Genomic DNA, 12,723 nt, shown 5'->3' with positions numbered 1-12,723 from the left:
CGCGTTTGCGCATAGCATTGCCAATACATTGTGACCTGACGGAGTTTCGGAGATGTTTGTCGGAGATGTTTTTCGGGCTAAAATCTGATAAGATATCGGAGTTAGGTGATATTGTAAGATTGATCGCATTTGATTGGATAAAAGATGAAATGCTGACTATTCCGCGGAGGTCTTAAAATCTCCTTACTGTTTGATAACTTGGTATTGCTTTACGGGGTAAATCTGCTGCTCTTCCACTTGAGCAGGCAATTATCAGTTGTTGTTGCTCTTGTTGTTGTCGTCGTTGTTAGATGATGTGAAAGATTCCCGAAGATGTGACGCTAGCCGAGATAGTACGTACCAGCATGCACGTACCTCCGTACTAAAGCAACAGCTGCAACCTTTGTCATATTGAGCTACCGGAGTCCAACAGAAAGAATGTGAAAACAACACATTCTCTCCAAAGCTATGGACCCGAGTACAAATGTCCCTTATAGGGCTCTACTTACTTCAGGAGTGTTCTTGGCTTTATGGTGTTGTCATCTATTTCTTACCAGAGAATAGATCTTAGGGTAATGTCTATAGCCAAAAGGCTATCAACTCATTCTGTACATGGTTTACATATTCGAAGTTTGATGTTAGCGTGAGGATGCAAGTCATGTTTTGTTCATTACATTATTTAAACTAGCTTGCCAAGTAAGCATGTCGACCCGGATACATTCCATTTGCCTATTGATCTTCCTTTTCTTTTCGAGACTGCCATACAAGAACGGCACATCTTAATCATCAATTATTTCACGGTATGCCAAATGTTATTGCGGGTTTGATGAGTGAGTACTCTGCATAGGATAAGTTTTAGCACACTTCATATAGTTATTGAATCTAGCTCAAAATAGCGGACGGGAAGCATGTCATTACTCTCCGGGCGATTAATACACAAATACAACTGATCTCACTCTGACACACTCCGCGTGTTCGATTCAGTAAATCTGACTCACTTTCTAGTACTTAGCGACTCGGGCCGTAACCATGACCCGACAAAGTCTCCCGCTCAAGCTTTATTAAGAATTGATGCCGAAGTTATGTCTGCTCATTTGGGTGTTCTTGACTCCATTGAGGCTGCTATATCCGGAGGCTTTATTTGCTATCACAAATTCCGTGACCAGATCCCATTCTATATTGAAGTATCTCAAGCCAAAATGATTAATCTAATGGCTTGCAAGCTTCCTCATCTCGAGCATATATTCTGACCATCTTGCCCGATGGGAGGACAAAAGCTAAGGGTAGATTTTAGAGCATTCTACCACATAACGCTAAAACACCCATCCGACATGATTTGGTTGAGAATTATCCGAATTTGTGGAAAGAAACTACACAGACGTTTAGCGAATAGTACCTTCAAGATTAGATCGAGTATTCAGTGGTCCTAGGTTTTCATAAGGTCCGTTCTTATTTATCTTCGGTATAGGATACGGCTTACGATGAGGCTCGATAGGCGTCGGATTGGTCGGTCGTATATTCAATGCCATATTGAGGCGGTACTCGAGTTCGTTATTCCGATTCTGAAGACTCAAGAATGTCACTTTTAGGGATCTTGAGATGGCGAAAGGAATGGTTTGGCAAGCAAGTCGTGCGTTGTGAAGCATCAGTCATAGAAAAATTAAAGAGTGAAGATATGGTCCGATGGTAAGTTGACCTCATCGGTTTCGAGACTATTGTATTCTAATGGTACTCTATAGAATTTGGTATCAACACTAGCTTTTGGCAAGGATTTCCTGAGTAGTGTGCCAAGCGGTTTTCCAGAGATGGCCTCCCAGCAGATATAACCGTGAATAGCACAGAGCATGCCGAGGCTTTGTAATGCGATGATGAGTTGTGAAGGACAAGAAAGAAAAGATTTCATGGGCCATTTACTTCGGAGGAGTTCCTCCAAAATACTAGTAGTATCTCCAATGTAATTACAAGTTAACTACTTTTCTTGATCATTTCCAACAAGAAGACTGGCACCTTTAATAATAGCATGAGTTGTTTTGAGTTACTATGGCGGCTAAATCCAAATATGATGATTGCAATTTAAGAACCGTCGCACCTGAAAAAGTCATTCTCAATCAACCAACGTGCTAGTACAATAATCATCCACAAGCTGGAAGATGCACAACCGCACAACCAAATGAACGCTTTCCAAAGTGGATCAAGCTTGTAAGAAGGTTCTTGATGAGATGAGATCGGATGAGTTGCAGACTCTACAGATATTGTCACGCAAAAAATCTCTTCATGATATTCCTTGAAATTCGAGGTCTGTAGTAGTTTTACTTTGCACCATTCTTAGACAATTTCACATCATTGATTCAAAAGCTGGCGAGCGGACTTACCTCTAAAACTGAAACTATTGATGGGTGGTGTATATGTGATCTTAGAGCCTTGGATGCTAAGGTATACGTACGGGATGATCTGATCTAGCACGACACTATGAAGGAGCTCTAGTCATGTCCTTGTACCCATACTTCTCATTCATCTCCAGCATTCAATTGGTGATTTCTTATCTACTACAATCAAGCTTTGGTTATTACAAAAACGAGAATCCGTCTAGTGCTACATTCATCGTCAGCATCTAACTTCCTGCAGTGCTAGTGAAAAAGTTCGAAGGCTAGCAAACATGATGCAGGAGACATCTAAAACTAGCAACAACACCACTGCTATCAACGCATCATGCCTAGTGTGTCGAAACAGTCTCGCAAAACCAGATATAGCTACAGCCAACGGGCATGATTATAAGTTCACCTATGAAAATCGGAAAGAAATCATGAACAATTTCTTGAGTCTGGATGCCACATAATTTGTAATAAAATGACATGCAGTCCGGATCCATTTTGGTTCGAACACTCGAGTTTCTACAACTTCAGTCGAAGAGTGGAAGGTCTTAAGGAAAGTGGTCCTATGATCGTATGAGTGCAATTATTGCTACTCGTCCAGAAAACAATAGCTTAATGAAGGTGTTCAATAGTCCCCTAATTCCTCATCGCGAGCAAAACGGAAAGATCATGACGAGTTTAGAACGGGGTCACAATATGGTGGTCGAAATTCAGAAACGAGCTCAGGCTCAGGCCGAAGCTGTTTCCCAGAGCGTCGATAAAAACCTCTTCGAAACTACTCAATGAAGTTATAGACTCCCTATTTGTAACTGTGATTATTGTATCTGAATTCAATTCAAGGTTATTTTCCGCCAGCTCAATTAAGACACCCATCATTTCAAGCCTACTACCTGTCTTAGTATCACGTCGTGAATACTAGCATTACTTAGATTATTAGAACATTAGACTTTTCGGCCGCTTCTGAATATTAATCTAAAGGTTTGAGCACGCCTGAACTGCTACAGATGATATTTTGTGGTATTTCCGCGGGCAACTGATGTCAATGTATTTAGTCAAACGATACCCGGTGAGGTCTCAAATTAAGTGCACGCATACTTCATGAGCTAATATCAAGCTTAAAGATCTTGAATTATTGTATTTTAGTGTATTATCAGCTAAGACAGCTAAGACAATGTTAAAATTAAATAATTGAGTCATTATTGAGAAAGTTATAATTCAATTAAAGGTAGGTCTATCTTGTTAAAATTTGAGTGGTTCGCTTAAAACTATTTGCGATTAAAGACCTCGTCAAGCAAGTCTAGTATCTCATTATTAAAGTATCATTTTACTGAAATTTAAGTTATATTGAATCGTTGTAAAGCTATTAGTAAATTATTACGAAGTAACAGTCAACATGTCCATATGAGCTTGGACCCTGTAGAAAAGCAAGTCGATTCACATACAAAATTGTATGGCAATTGACTCATAGAGTCTCCCCACCCTCAGCAAGCACAGACATATGTTCTGATTAAAATCACGTGAGGGATCTAGGGGATCTAGAGGATCTAGAGAGTTAAACTCTAGATCCAGTAGATCCAAGAGATCCAAAGGAATACAGTAGAGTATGAAGTTCTATATAAAGGATAGGTTTCCATTTGTAGAGCTTCGTGCTCAAGATCAATCATTTAGTATACTCTACTATTAGTTACGAATTGCATATCATTATGGTCATTACTTAAGTCCCTGCTTGACGCCTAGTTATAAACCACCTCGAGAGCCTAGAGCACTTCCACGTGATTTAGACGGCAAACCTCGTAACACGCGGGTATTAGATATAAAATCTAAAATAATATACTCTAGTTTACAAATTTTTATATAATTATCTAATCAAGTACTCTATATAATTAATCAATCAATCATTTCCTTTTAGAACAAACACACCTCAAAATCTCTTTAACTCCCCTTCCCTTTCTCCCCCTTCTTCCCATTGCCTCAAACCCCAACTTCTACCAAACACCACCCCCCTCCCCAATTCCTCCATTTTCCCCATCTATCCACCCATCCATACCACTCCCTTCCCCTCTCCCCTCTTCCCTCTTCCCTCTCCCCCCTCTCCCTTCCGCTCTCTCTCCCTTCAACCACCCACCACCCAAAAAACAAAGCCCCCAAAAAACAAAAATCAACCAAAAGAATTCATACATGCCCGTTCTAGGAATCGAACCTAGGATCTCATCATCATCCATTCGTGCTTCTACCCATTCAGATGGAGATAGGTAGTAACACGAAGAATTACTAGTGATGCGCTTTACCGCTAAGCCAAACGGGCTATTCAGATATTTTCTTTGTGACATTGGTAGGCAGATGTGCTATCATTTCCTTTCGTACGGGTACAGAGCTGGTGAGCGGGTTGAGCTGATAAAGAATGAATGAATTGTGAATAGTGAATTGCTATATCAATCAAGAAAGGGTATCGTAAGAGCCGTAACAAAAATGAAAACTACAACCAAAACCACAACTTATAAAACCAAAACCAAAACTAATTAATCTGGTATCTCCCTAGTAATTATACTCCATTGGATCCCGTTTCCACTCCAAATCCGTTTCACCTCCGCCTTCCGCTATCCATATCAAGAAACTAATAGGATAAGATAAGATAAGATTGTTTCGCAAACCCTATAGAAAACAAACGAAACTAACTTTCTTATTAGGGTACGAACCTCCACGATGATATCATTATTCGTCGTTGCTTCATCAAAAATCTTATATCCTGCCCTATCCTTCTTGCCCGCCCTTCTTGCCTCGCAATGAACACTGACGCTCGAATTTGAGATGGTCCTTATATGGATGGTGTGATTTGTTTGTGGGGTTGTGTTCAATTTTTGGTAAAGATGTCGCGATTGTCGAAGCTGATGTTGGGCCATAAACACTGTTGATGGATGATGGAGATGGCACCTACCGATATCGACCGATAAGACGCTACACGGTAGCATGCATACTTCAATCAATAACCCCAAACCCTCACCCCTTTCACCCACACATCCCCCTCAACCTTAATCCTCCCTCCCTCATCCCAATCCCACGTCATCCCACGCCATCACCACCTAAACTCCCGGACTACCCGCCCTCCCACTCGCCCTCCCCGTCCACCTAGTCCTCTTCTCCCTACTCCAAAAAAGCACCATACCCGCCGTACTCACCGCCCACAAAATCGCATTAACCAAATCCACCCAAACAGCATTTTTCATCCTCTGCACCCCCGCATCTCCTTCTGCTCTCTCATGTATATACATATTTCCAAAGAGACCAAAGAGGGCAATCCAAAGAATAAATAGGGTAGCATCCCAGAGAAAGAGGACGGGGATGAGGTTAAAGAGGGGAATTAGATGGAGGAGAGAAGTTGCTGCGGAGAGAGAGGCGGTTATTACTGCGTAGACCTGGCGATGTGTGTTAGTTTGATGGGAGTTGAGGGGTTGAGGTTGGGATGGGAGGAAGGGAGGGTGAGAGGGAGAGGTAAATAAAACATACCCATTTTCCATCTGAATATTTATGTTCTCTATTCGCTTTGGCTAGATCAGTTCCATATAATCCAATAACAGTCAGAGCCATGACGAATTGAAAAAATCTCCATATCGCATGCGTGGTTCGTCCAACTCCATATCCGAGTGGATTTATACGATCGAGGATTGACATTTTGAACCGAGAGTGATTTGTGTTTATTCGCGCGTGGGTGTATTGTATTTTTGATTTGGGCGAAGAGGAAGATAGTTTGACGAAAGGAATAAGTTATTTCGTATCGATCTCGATTATGATTGTGATTGTGATTTCGAAAAAAAGTAAATAAATGTATGATTAGAGAATATGATATGGACCTGGTCCTGCTAAACAAATATCTGTATCGCGACAGTCGAAGCTATTCACAAACTTATCTCATAAATAGCTTATGTAGGTATTCGTATCCTTTTCTTTTCTTTTCTTTCCTTTACTTTCGTATCCTCTCCTTCAACCTATAAATCCGAATCCTCGAATCTCGTGCCTCGTTGATTTAACCGTCGTATCGTCCCTACCCAATAACTTGCAATGTTCTCAACGAATATAAAATATAAACCCCAAACCGCATACCTACACCCATACCCTAAGTACAAAAAAGCAATTCAATCAATTCAATCCAATCCTTTCCTCTCCTGCAAAAGAATCAAAACCCCCCAACCCCCAAAAATACCAAAAAAAGAAAAAAGGAAAACCAAGGAAGCGCGATGTCTTCCCTTACCATCCAACTTCCAACTTTCAACTTCCAACATTATTCACCTACCGATCACATTACAACCAAAAACTCGCATTCAAACACCCACCCGTCCTGTCCAGCCCTGTCGTACTCATACAAAGCAACCGCTCAACCAACCAACTAGTAACCCCAAACCCAACCCCAAACCCAACCGCTCAAACCTCGAACCCCAACAAATAAAACCCACGCGCGCGACTACTTTGTATATACATACATACAGCCGACCACCCACACAGCATGTAAATTCGAAATAGAAACGATGATGTAATAGAGTAATAAACCAATCAATAAATAATTATTAGTGATTAAGTACCTAAGTAATCAATAAATCCTGACTTATTCATTTAGTAATTTCATTTCAGTTGTTACGAGGTTTGCCGTCTAGATCACGTGGAAGTGCTCTAGGCTCTCGAGGTGGTTTATAACTAGGCGTCAAGCAGGACTTAAGTAATGACAATAATGATATGCAATTCGTAACTAATAGTAGGATATACTAAATGATTGATCTTGAGCACGAAGCTCTATACAAAGGGAATCCATCTTGGTTATATAGATATTCATGCTCCCTTGGATCCTTTTGGATCCTCAAGCTCCAAAAGCTCCAAGTCACGTGCTTTCTGACAGTGCGTGCACATACGATCTTAAGGTGGCCCAGATCACATATTAATTCGATGAAATCTGATCGCTTTTGCACAAGGCCCAAGCTCTCCTAATTAGTCAATTGTTACTATCGTAACATCAGTATACTTTATATCTTTATATTTTTATATCTATTTAAACTCTATCCTTTCAATAATAAAAACTATTGGTTATTTTAATTATTTCATTTTCATTTTGAAATTATTAATTATTTTAATATTTTTTTATTTATTAATTTCACTCACTTTCTGTAACGATACTGTACTGGAGGCAGCGGCTGCCTAAGGTTTCGTCCGGTTGGTAGTTGTGGGTTAAGGCTTTATCACTGGTCTTCACTTGGAAGTGAAGTCGTTACTAGATCAAGTAGAATATAGGTAAACTAATTGATAACTAAGTTGAGCACGAAGCTCCTAAACTATGAAACTATCCTAACTATATACTCATTGTTTCCTCCAGTGCTAGCTATGCTAGCTGGCTAGCATAGCTAGCATGTCACGTGATTTCCTATTGGCCTCAGGACACTAATCCTGGGATAATTCGTCTCCTGGGATAATATAACTCCTAGGATAATTGTCCTGGGACAAATACTGTCCTAGGACATTCTATCCCAGGACGAATAACGTCCTAGGACACTTGTCCTAAACCTATATGGTTGCCTAATCGTTTTGTCCTAGGATACTAATTATCCTGGGACAAGTTTTATCCTAGGACACTTGTCCTAGGATTCCTTATCGATAAGGACCCCTTCGGAAACAGCGGCCAAAACCGCCGTACTTGCTTTTATTGTATTATAATAACCGTGATTCGTGACACTTTCATTTAAAAATATATCTCATCAAATCATCAAATCAATAACAATAAATAATCAAATAAACACCTAATTAACTAATAACGTAACTCATCCCATCTCATATATCTAATACTTTATCATGATACTCTAACAAATAGTTACCAACTACTCTCTTTATAAATACCTACTAGACAGACAGACAGATGAGTAAATAAGTAAATGACTATATCCAATGATCCTATCTACCACCCTATGATTCATCCATCCATCACGCTCTGCCCTATAAAAAGTATACTAGGTATATTCCGCCATGAAATAGAAGAGGGCAGCAGTGTGGATTTCTGATCATGAAGGTGGTTAGGCTTAGACACTTAGATACTTAGGTATAAAAGACAATATATGAGGTACATACTCATGCCATGATCATTCGAATTCGAATTCGAAGAACAAATAAAATAAATAAATAAATACGGAGTATAAATTCTACCTAGGTACTCATATAATAGAGATACACGGAGTATTAAATTATTAATCAGACCTCTCTCTCTCTCTTCCAGTCCGCCCACCCCACTCCACTCCAAACCCTTCACATCGGCAAATTAAACATAAACCCCCGGCCCTACCACACTAAAATTTATATTATTCTACAACTCCCGGCCCCATAACCACATAACCGCATAACCACATCCTCGCATCCTCACATCTCCGCTTTGAAAAATATCAAAGTATCCATACTTGTATCCATCTATCCATCCAAACACTGAAAATTTCTCCACCCTGTTACAATTCCAAATTTTCTATCCTATGCTCTGAGTTTTTTGAGATGACAATAATACAAATCAAATCAAATCAGTAAAAACTTTAAAAAAGGGCAAGAAATCAAAAAGATATCGACGTCGGCATGATTCGAACATGCGCCCCCGAAAGGAATTGATTTCTAGTCAATCACGTTAACCACTCCGTCACGACGCCTTTGTGAGTTTGATGAAGATTGTCTGAATATGAAATCTATTGTATGAGCGTTTAGGGCTCGAATTTGGGTTCTGCTTTCACAGTATATCTGCCGTGTAGATTTAACGTCTGTATGAAGTGAGTATTTATCTGGCTCTCTTTCGTGCATGTCGGGTTTTCTTTTGCGTGGCTTAAGGGCTGTTCTTGGTGATACAATGATTAGTACAATTTCTCTAGACAAATTAGTAATATAAACATAGCCTGAATCTTCCATCGACATGTTTCCACCATATGAAATTCACATTATTATTCTGCTCCATAGGAACGAATCAATAACTGAAAAATGAAGTATAAAAGTATTTTATGGTACAAATGATGAAATGAAAATATCATTTGCTACCGCGGCAAATAGCTATACTTCTTTGAAACGAGACTTAAGAGTCTGGAGTGTTTCTCTGGCTTCACCATTTCCAATGGTAGTCATATATTTGACTTTTACTGCCAGTCAAAAGTGGCGCTTTGACTTGATGATGATGTTGACAACTATCGAGGAAGCTAAACCACCACAAACATGATATCCTAGATTTTGTGATTGTGCAGAATATGAGATTATCGGCCATACGGAAAACTGTTGACTCTGTGGCAAGTAGGTAGAAAGTTTGAATAGAGATAATCTCATGAAACTCAGGTCCATCTCGGCACTCGCCGTTTAATCAACACTTAGTGCAACACTGCACGTATCTTTCCCAGGTTGATGATCCTCAATAAATAGGTATGAATTCCGATAATCAAACTTGGCACATGAATAGCATCTTCCCATGTAACTATTCAAATAGGTATCGTAATACTCCAACTCCTCGAATGAACATGAAAACTACTTTCATGAATCATGCGAGGTTGACGAGTGATGAAACGTAACGCCATAAGTTGATGGTTCACGCTCCACCACAAATATGTTGTGTCAGTATCAAAACTTTTGGGAATGACGTGAGAGCACCACCATACGCCTTGCATACATCTGTGTAGCACGAGTCAACGAGTCGGATCACGACATAAAAAAGATACGACCCTTTGAAAGGTTTAAAACCCCTCAACGTTATAACTTGGCGAGGCTGCAGGTTACTGCAAGAAATCACAAAAGATCTTCTTCAGCCTTTCCGCAAAAGAAAAAGCATCTCCGGGTAAGAATCTATGGTGAGGATTTACGAAATTTGCAGTGAAACAAGGTCGCCCAACCAATATCCAAAAAGCGGTAGATCAACCGATTATCCATGGCGGTGATAAGAATTTCATTATCTTTAAATAATTACTAACATCTGAAGTGAATATGAGAAGTCATAATATTGAACGCCATGAAGGTCCCATAATGGAAATAACGACGTGGTGGTTGCAGCATTGGTGTTGGTAAAGCTGAATGTGGAAATAATCGACGTTGATAAGAAGTAGCTGTGGATCTTTTCAGGTTTTAGAAGCATACGTACAGTACATACTTACAAGCTACAACCAAACACCTATGAAGTTGCTGGAAGATGTTGGGCATCGTGCTATGTCGCAGAAAGTAGGGACTCTGCATGATACATTACCGCCATTATATGTACAAAATGTACAAAATGTAACTTGGCTAGTAGACCGACCCATAAATTAAAGAGAAAAGTCGGTATATAGAAAGTCGGTATATATACGAAAGAGGATTGGGAAGGAGAAAAGATGAGGGTGAAGGGTGAAGGGTGAAGGGTGAAGGGTGAAGGGTGAAGGGTGAAGGGTGAAGAATTAAGAGGAAAATAAAACCCCGGTAAGACCTGGCACCTTCCTCAATCATCAGTGACCTGAAGAGGTTGACCTTTTGTTGGTATTTAAGAAAAAGAAAATGACAACAAGGCCGTGTTATGTTTCGAGAAACGAAAGGAATTTCCCATCGACCCAAACATTGAGGAAGCGTTTACCAGGTTTACTAGGTACCTAGTCCGTACCATAGCTTCCCATCAAAGCTTCGTACAGCCCCGATACCAAGTGTTCTTGGTACTTCCTTCCATACATGGTGTTCAAGGTAGAAGATCAATCATACAATGATCCCAACGAAGAAGCGGGAATTCCGGAGGCTAGTTTAAGAGTTTTAGCGTAAGCTGTCAAAAGCAGGAGACACATTGAATGAGAATTAGTTATGAGTAGGTAGACACGGGAGGTAGATTGAGTTGGGAAGATATTTTTGTACTTTGAAGATGTGTGTATGTGTGGTATTTATGTATGAATGATATGTAGGTATGATCTTAGAATACGAAAATACGAAATTAATACCAGGTAGTCTATGTATTTTCCATCAGTCAAAAGTTTCGGAAAGCATGTATCCAAGGCACGTTATTTATTGAAGAAAGACCTCTGTGACTTTAAAGGGCTCCAATCAACAATTGTGTGATCACTTTCTATCCATTTTATCAAAGGCATCAATTTTCCGGGAATAAAATTATCATTTTCATGTGCACTGACATCACCAAAAGGTTTGACCCATGCTGACCCACAATGACCCATACCCGACCCATAAACAACAAAACAAAACAAAAGCGAAAAGTTGTTAAACCGTTGATTAACTAATTAATTCCCTTCCTTTCCTTTATTTTATTTTCACCCTTGACCCTTTCTGCAGATCTTGCGGAGATTCACACAGAAACCACCAAAAGCAAAAAGGCTTGGATGATATGGGGGATGGATGGATGGATGAGGGATGAGATGGATGATACGACTTTTTTCTTTGCCCATATTTCTTTGACTCATTTCACTTAAGCTTGCCTGGAGAATTCGAGAAGAAATTTCACTTGACAACAAAAGTAAAACAAATAAACCTAACAACCAAGCAAGTAGTTGCATGACTACTTTTCGTCTCTAAAATCATACTCTTATATACATCTACCTCGCGCTTTGTACTTATAAGATTACAAGATAGGTAGCAATATATACCATATCTGTTCCTCATTCATCATATCATACATACTTCTCCCTCCCTATCACAAAGGGCCAGAGAAAAAACACCAAGAGCCATCGACCATTCATCAATCCCGTCGAATAAAATATAAAAGAAAAATAAACCCCGAGACTTCATAATCGGCACCAAACATCCGAATTTTCTTGGCTTGCTTGCCGTTACTTCCTTCATACACTTGACAAAGAGTAAGCATAGACGACGAATGCTTTATCATCTCCGACGATCTATTCCCCACGTTTATAAGCCATCAGTGCAACACACACTATCCTCCGTACTTATCTCTTAGGTACTTGGCTTCCTAACGCAAAATCAAATACAAGAGACAAGGCAGAGAAAGTCAAACCCTACCTACATACTCCATACATATCACGCAGCGACATACGAGCTTCACGCTACGCCAATCCGAGAGCGAATCCCCCAAATCCTAGGAAAGCAAAGTCAAATGCCAACACCATACCAAAGCAAGAAAGTGGAACAGCCTTCAACTCACCAAACCAATTTCGTCCTCAAGCAATATACCAGCCAATATCACTTGACTTGACGTTTCATCGGTTCCACCAATCACCGTTCATTCGGCTTGTTTTGCTTTCCCCAGTGTGATTAGATTACCTTGCGCAAGACCATTTGCAATCTCCATTCCACGGATCACGATTCACGATTCACGTTTCACCCTTCACCATTTTACGATTCAAGCCTTCAGCTTTTCTACAGATACATAAACAGACGACCAGTGAACCGAACGAGAGCTTCCTCC

At 40.0% G+C, this 12,723-nt stretch overlaps 7 protein-coding genes and 2 non-coding genes across 9 annotated transcripts; 4 read left to right on the top strand and 5 right to left on the bottom strand.

Annotated features, from left to right (window-relative positions):
* Positions 1 to 172: 172 nt before the first annotated feature.
* SS1G_03246 (predicted protein) lies at positions 173 to 389 on the bottom strand (the record flags this gene model as incomplete). The annotated part of the gene is made up of 2 exons (XM_001595107.1): positions 173 to 236; positions 355 to 389. The coding sequence occupies 2 exons, from the start codon at positions 387 to 389 to the stop codon at positions 173 to 175; spliced, it is 99 nt and encodes a 32-aa protein (XP_001595157.1).
* Positions 390 to 781: 392 nt separating this feature from the next.
* On the top strand, positions 782 to 1,229 carry SS1G_03245 (predicted protein; the record flags this gene model as incomplete). The annotated part of the gene is made up of 2 exons (XM_001595106.1): positions 782 to 809; positions 985 to 1,229. 2 exons carry the CDS (start codon positions 782 to 784, stop codon positions 1,227 to 1,229), a joined length of 273 nt encoding a protein of 90 aa, XP_001595156.1.
* A 410-nt stretch (positions 1,230 to 1,639) lies between these two features.
* SS1G_03244 (predicted protein) lies at positions 1,640 to 1,825 on the bottom strand (the record flags this gene model as incomplete). The annotated part of the gene is made up of 1 exon (XM_001595105.1): positions 1,640 to 1,825. One exon carries the CDS (start codon positions 1,823 to 1,825, stop codon positions 1,640 to 1,642), a length of 186 nt encoding a protein of 61 aa, XP_001595155.1.
* A 1,222-nt stretch (positions 1,826 to 3,047) lies between these two features.
* On the top strand, positions 3,048 to 3,137 carry SS1G_03243 (predicted protein; the record flags this gene model as incomplete). The annotated part of the gene is made up of 1 exon (XM_001595104.1): positions 3,048 to 3,137. One exon carries the CDS (start codon positions 3,048 to 3,050, stop codon positions 3,135 to 3,137), a length of 90 nt encoding a protein of 29 aa, XP_001595154.1.
* A 1,393-nt stretch (positions 3,138 to 4,530) lies between these two features.
* On the bottom strand, positions 4,531 to 4,656 carry SS1G_14533. The gene has a single exon. It is a non-coding gene; the product is annotated as a tRNA-Thr (tRNA).
* A 775-nt stretch (positions 4,657 to 5,431) lies between these two features.
* On the bottom strand, positions 5,432 to 6,020 carry SS1G_03241 (hypothetical protein; the record flags this gene model as incomplete). The annotated part of the gene is made up of 2 exons (XM_001595103.1): positions 5,432 to 5,764; positions 5,856 to 6,020. The coding sequence occupies 2 exons, from the start codon at positions 6,018 to 6,020 to the stop codon at positions 5,432 to 5,434; spliced, it is 498 nt and encodes a 165-aa protein (XP_001595153.1).
* A 2,912-nt stretch (positions 6,021 to 8,932) lies between these two features.
* SS1G_14630 lies at positions 8,933 to 9,013 on the bottom strand. The gene has a single exon. It is a non-coding gene; the product is annotated as a tRNA-Ser (tRNA).
* Positions 9,014 to 9,335: 322 nt separating this feature from the next.
* On the top strand, positions 9,336 to 9,567 carry SS1G_03240 (predicted protein; the record flags this gene model as incomplete). The annotated part of the gene is made up of 2 exons (XM_001595102.1): positions 9,336 to 9,348; positions 9,425 to 9,567. 2 exons carry the CDS (start codon positions 9,336 to 9,338, stop codon positions 9,565 to 9,567), a joined length of 156 nt encoding a protein of 51 aa, XP_001595152.1.
* A 1,460-nt stretch (positions 9,568 to 11,027) lies between these two features.
* SS1G_03239 (predicted protein) lies at positions 11,028 to 11,294 on the top strand (the record flags this gene model as incomplete). The annotated part of the gene is made up of 2 exons (XM_001595101.1): positions 11,028 to 11,110; positions 11,252 to 11,294. 2 exons carry the CDS (start codon positions 11,028 to 11,030, stop codon positions 11,292 to 11,294), a joined length of 126 nt encoding a protein of 41 aa, XP_001595151.1.
* Positions 11,295 to 12,723: the final 1,429 nt, after the last annotated feature.

Source organism: Sclerotinia sclerotiorum, genomic scaffold, assembly GCF_000146945.2.
Source record: "Sclerotinia sclerotiorum 1980 UF-70 scaffold_4 genomic scaffold, whole genome shotgun sequence".
NCBI lineage: Eukaryota > Fungi > Ascomycota > Leotiomycetes > Helotiales > Sclerotiniaceae > Sclerotinia > Sclerotinia sclerotiorum.
Note: the sequence above shows the minus strand (reverse complement) of the source record. Positions and strands in the feature narration are given on the sequence as shown.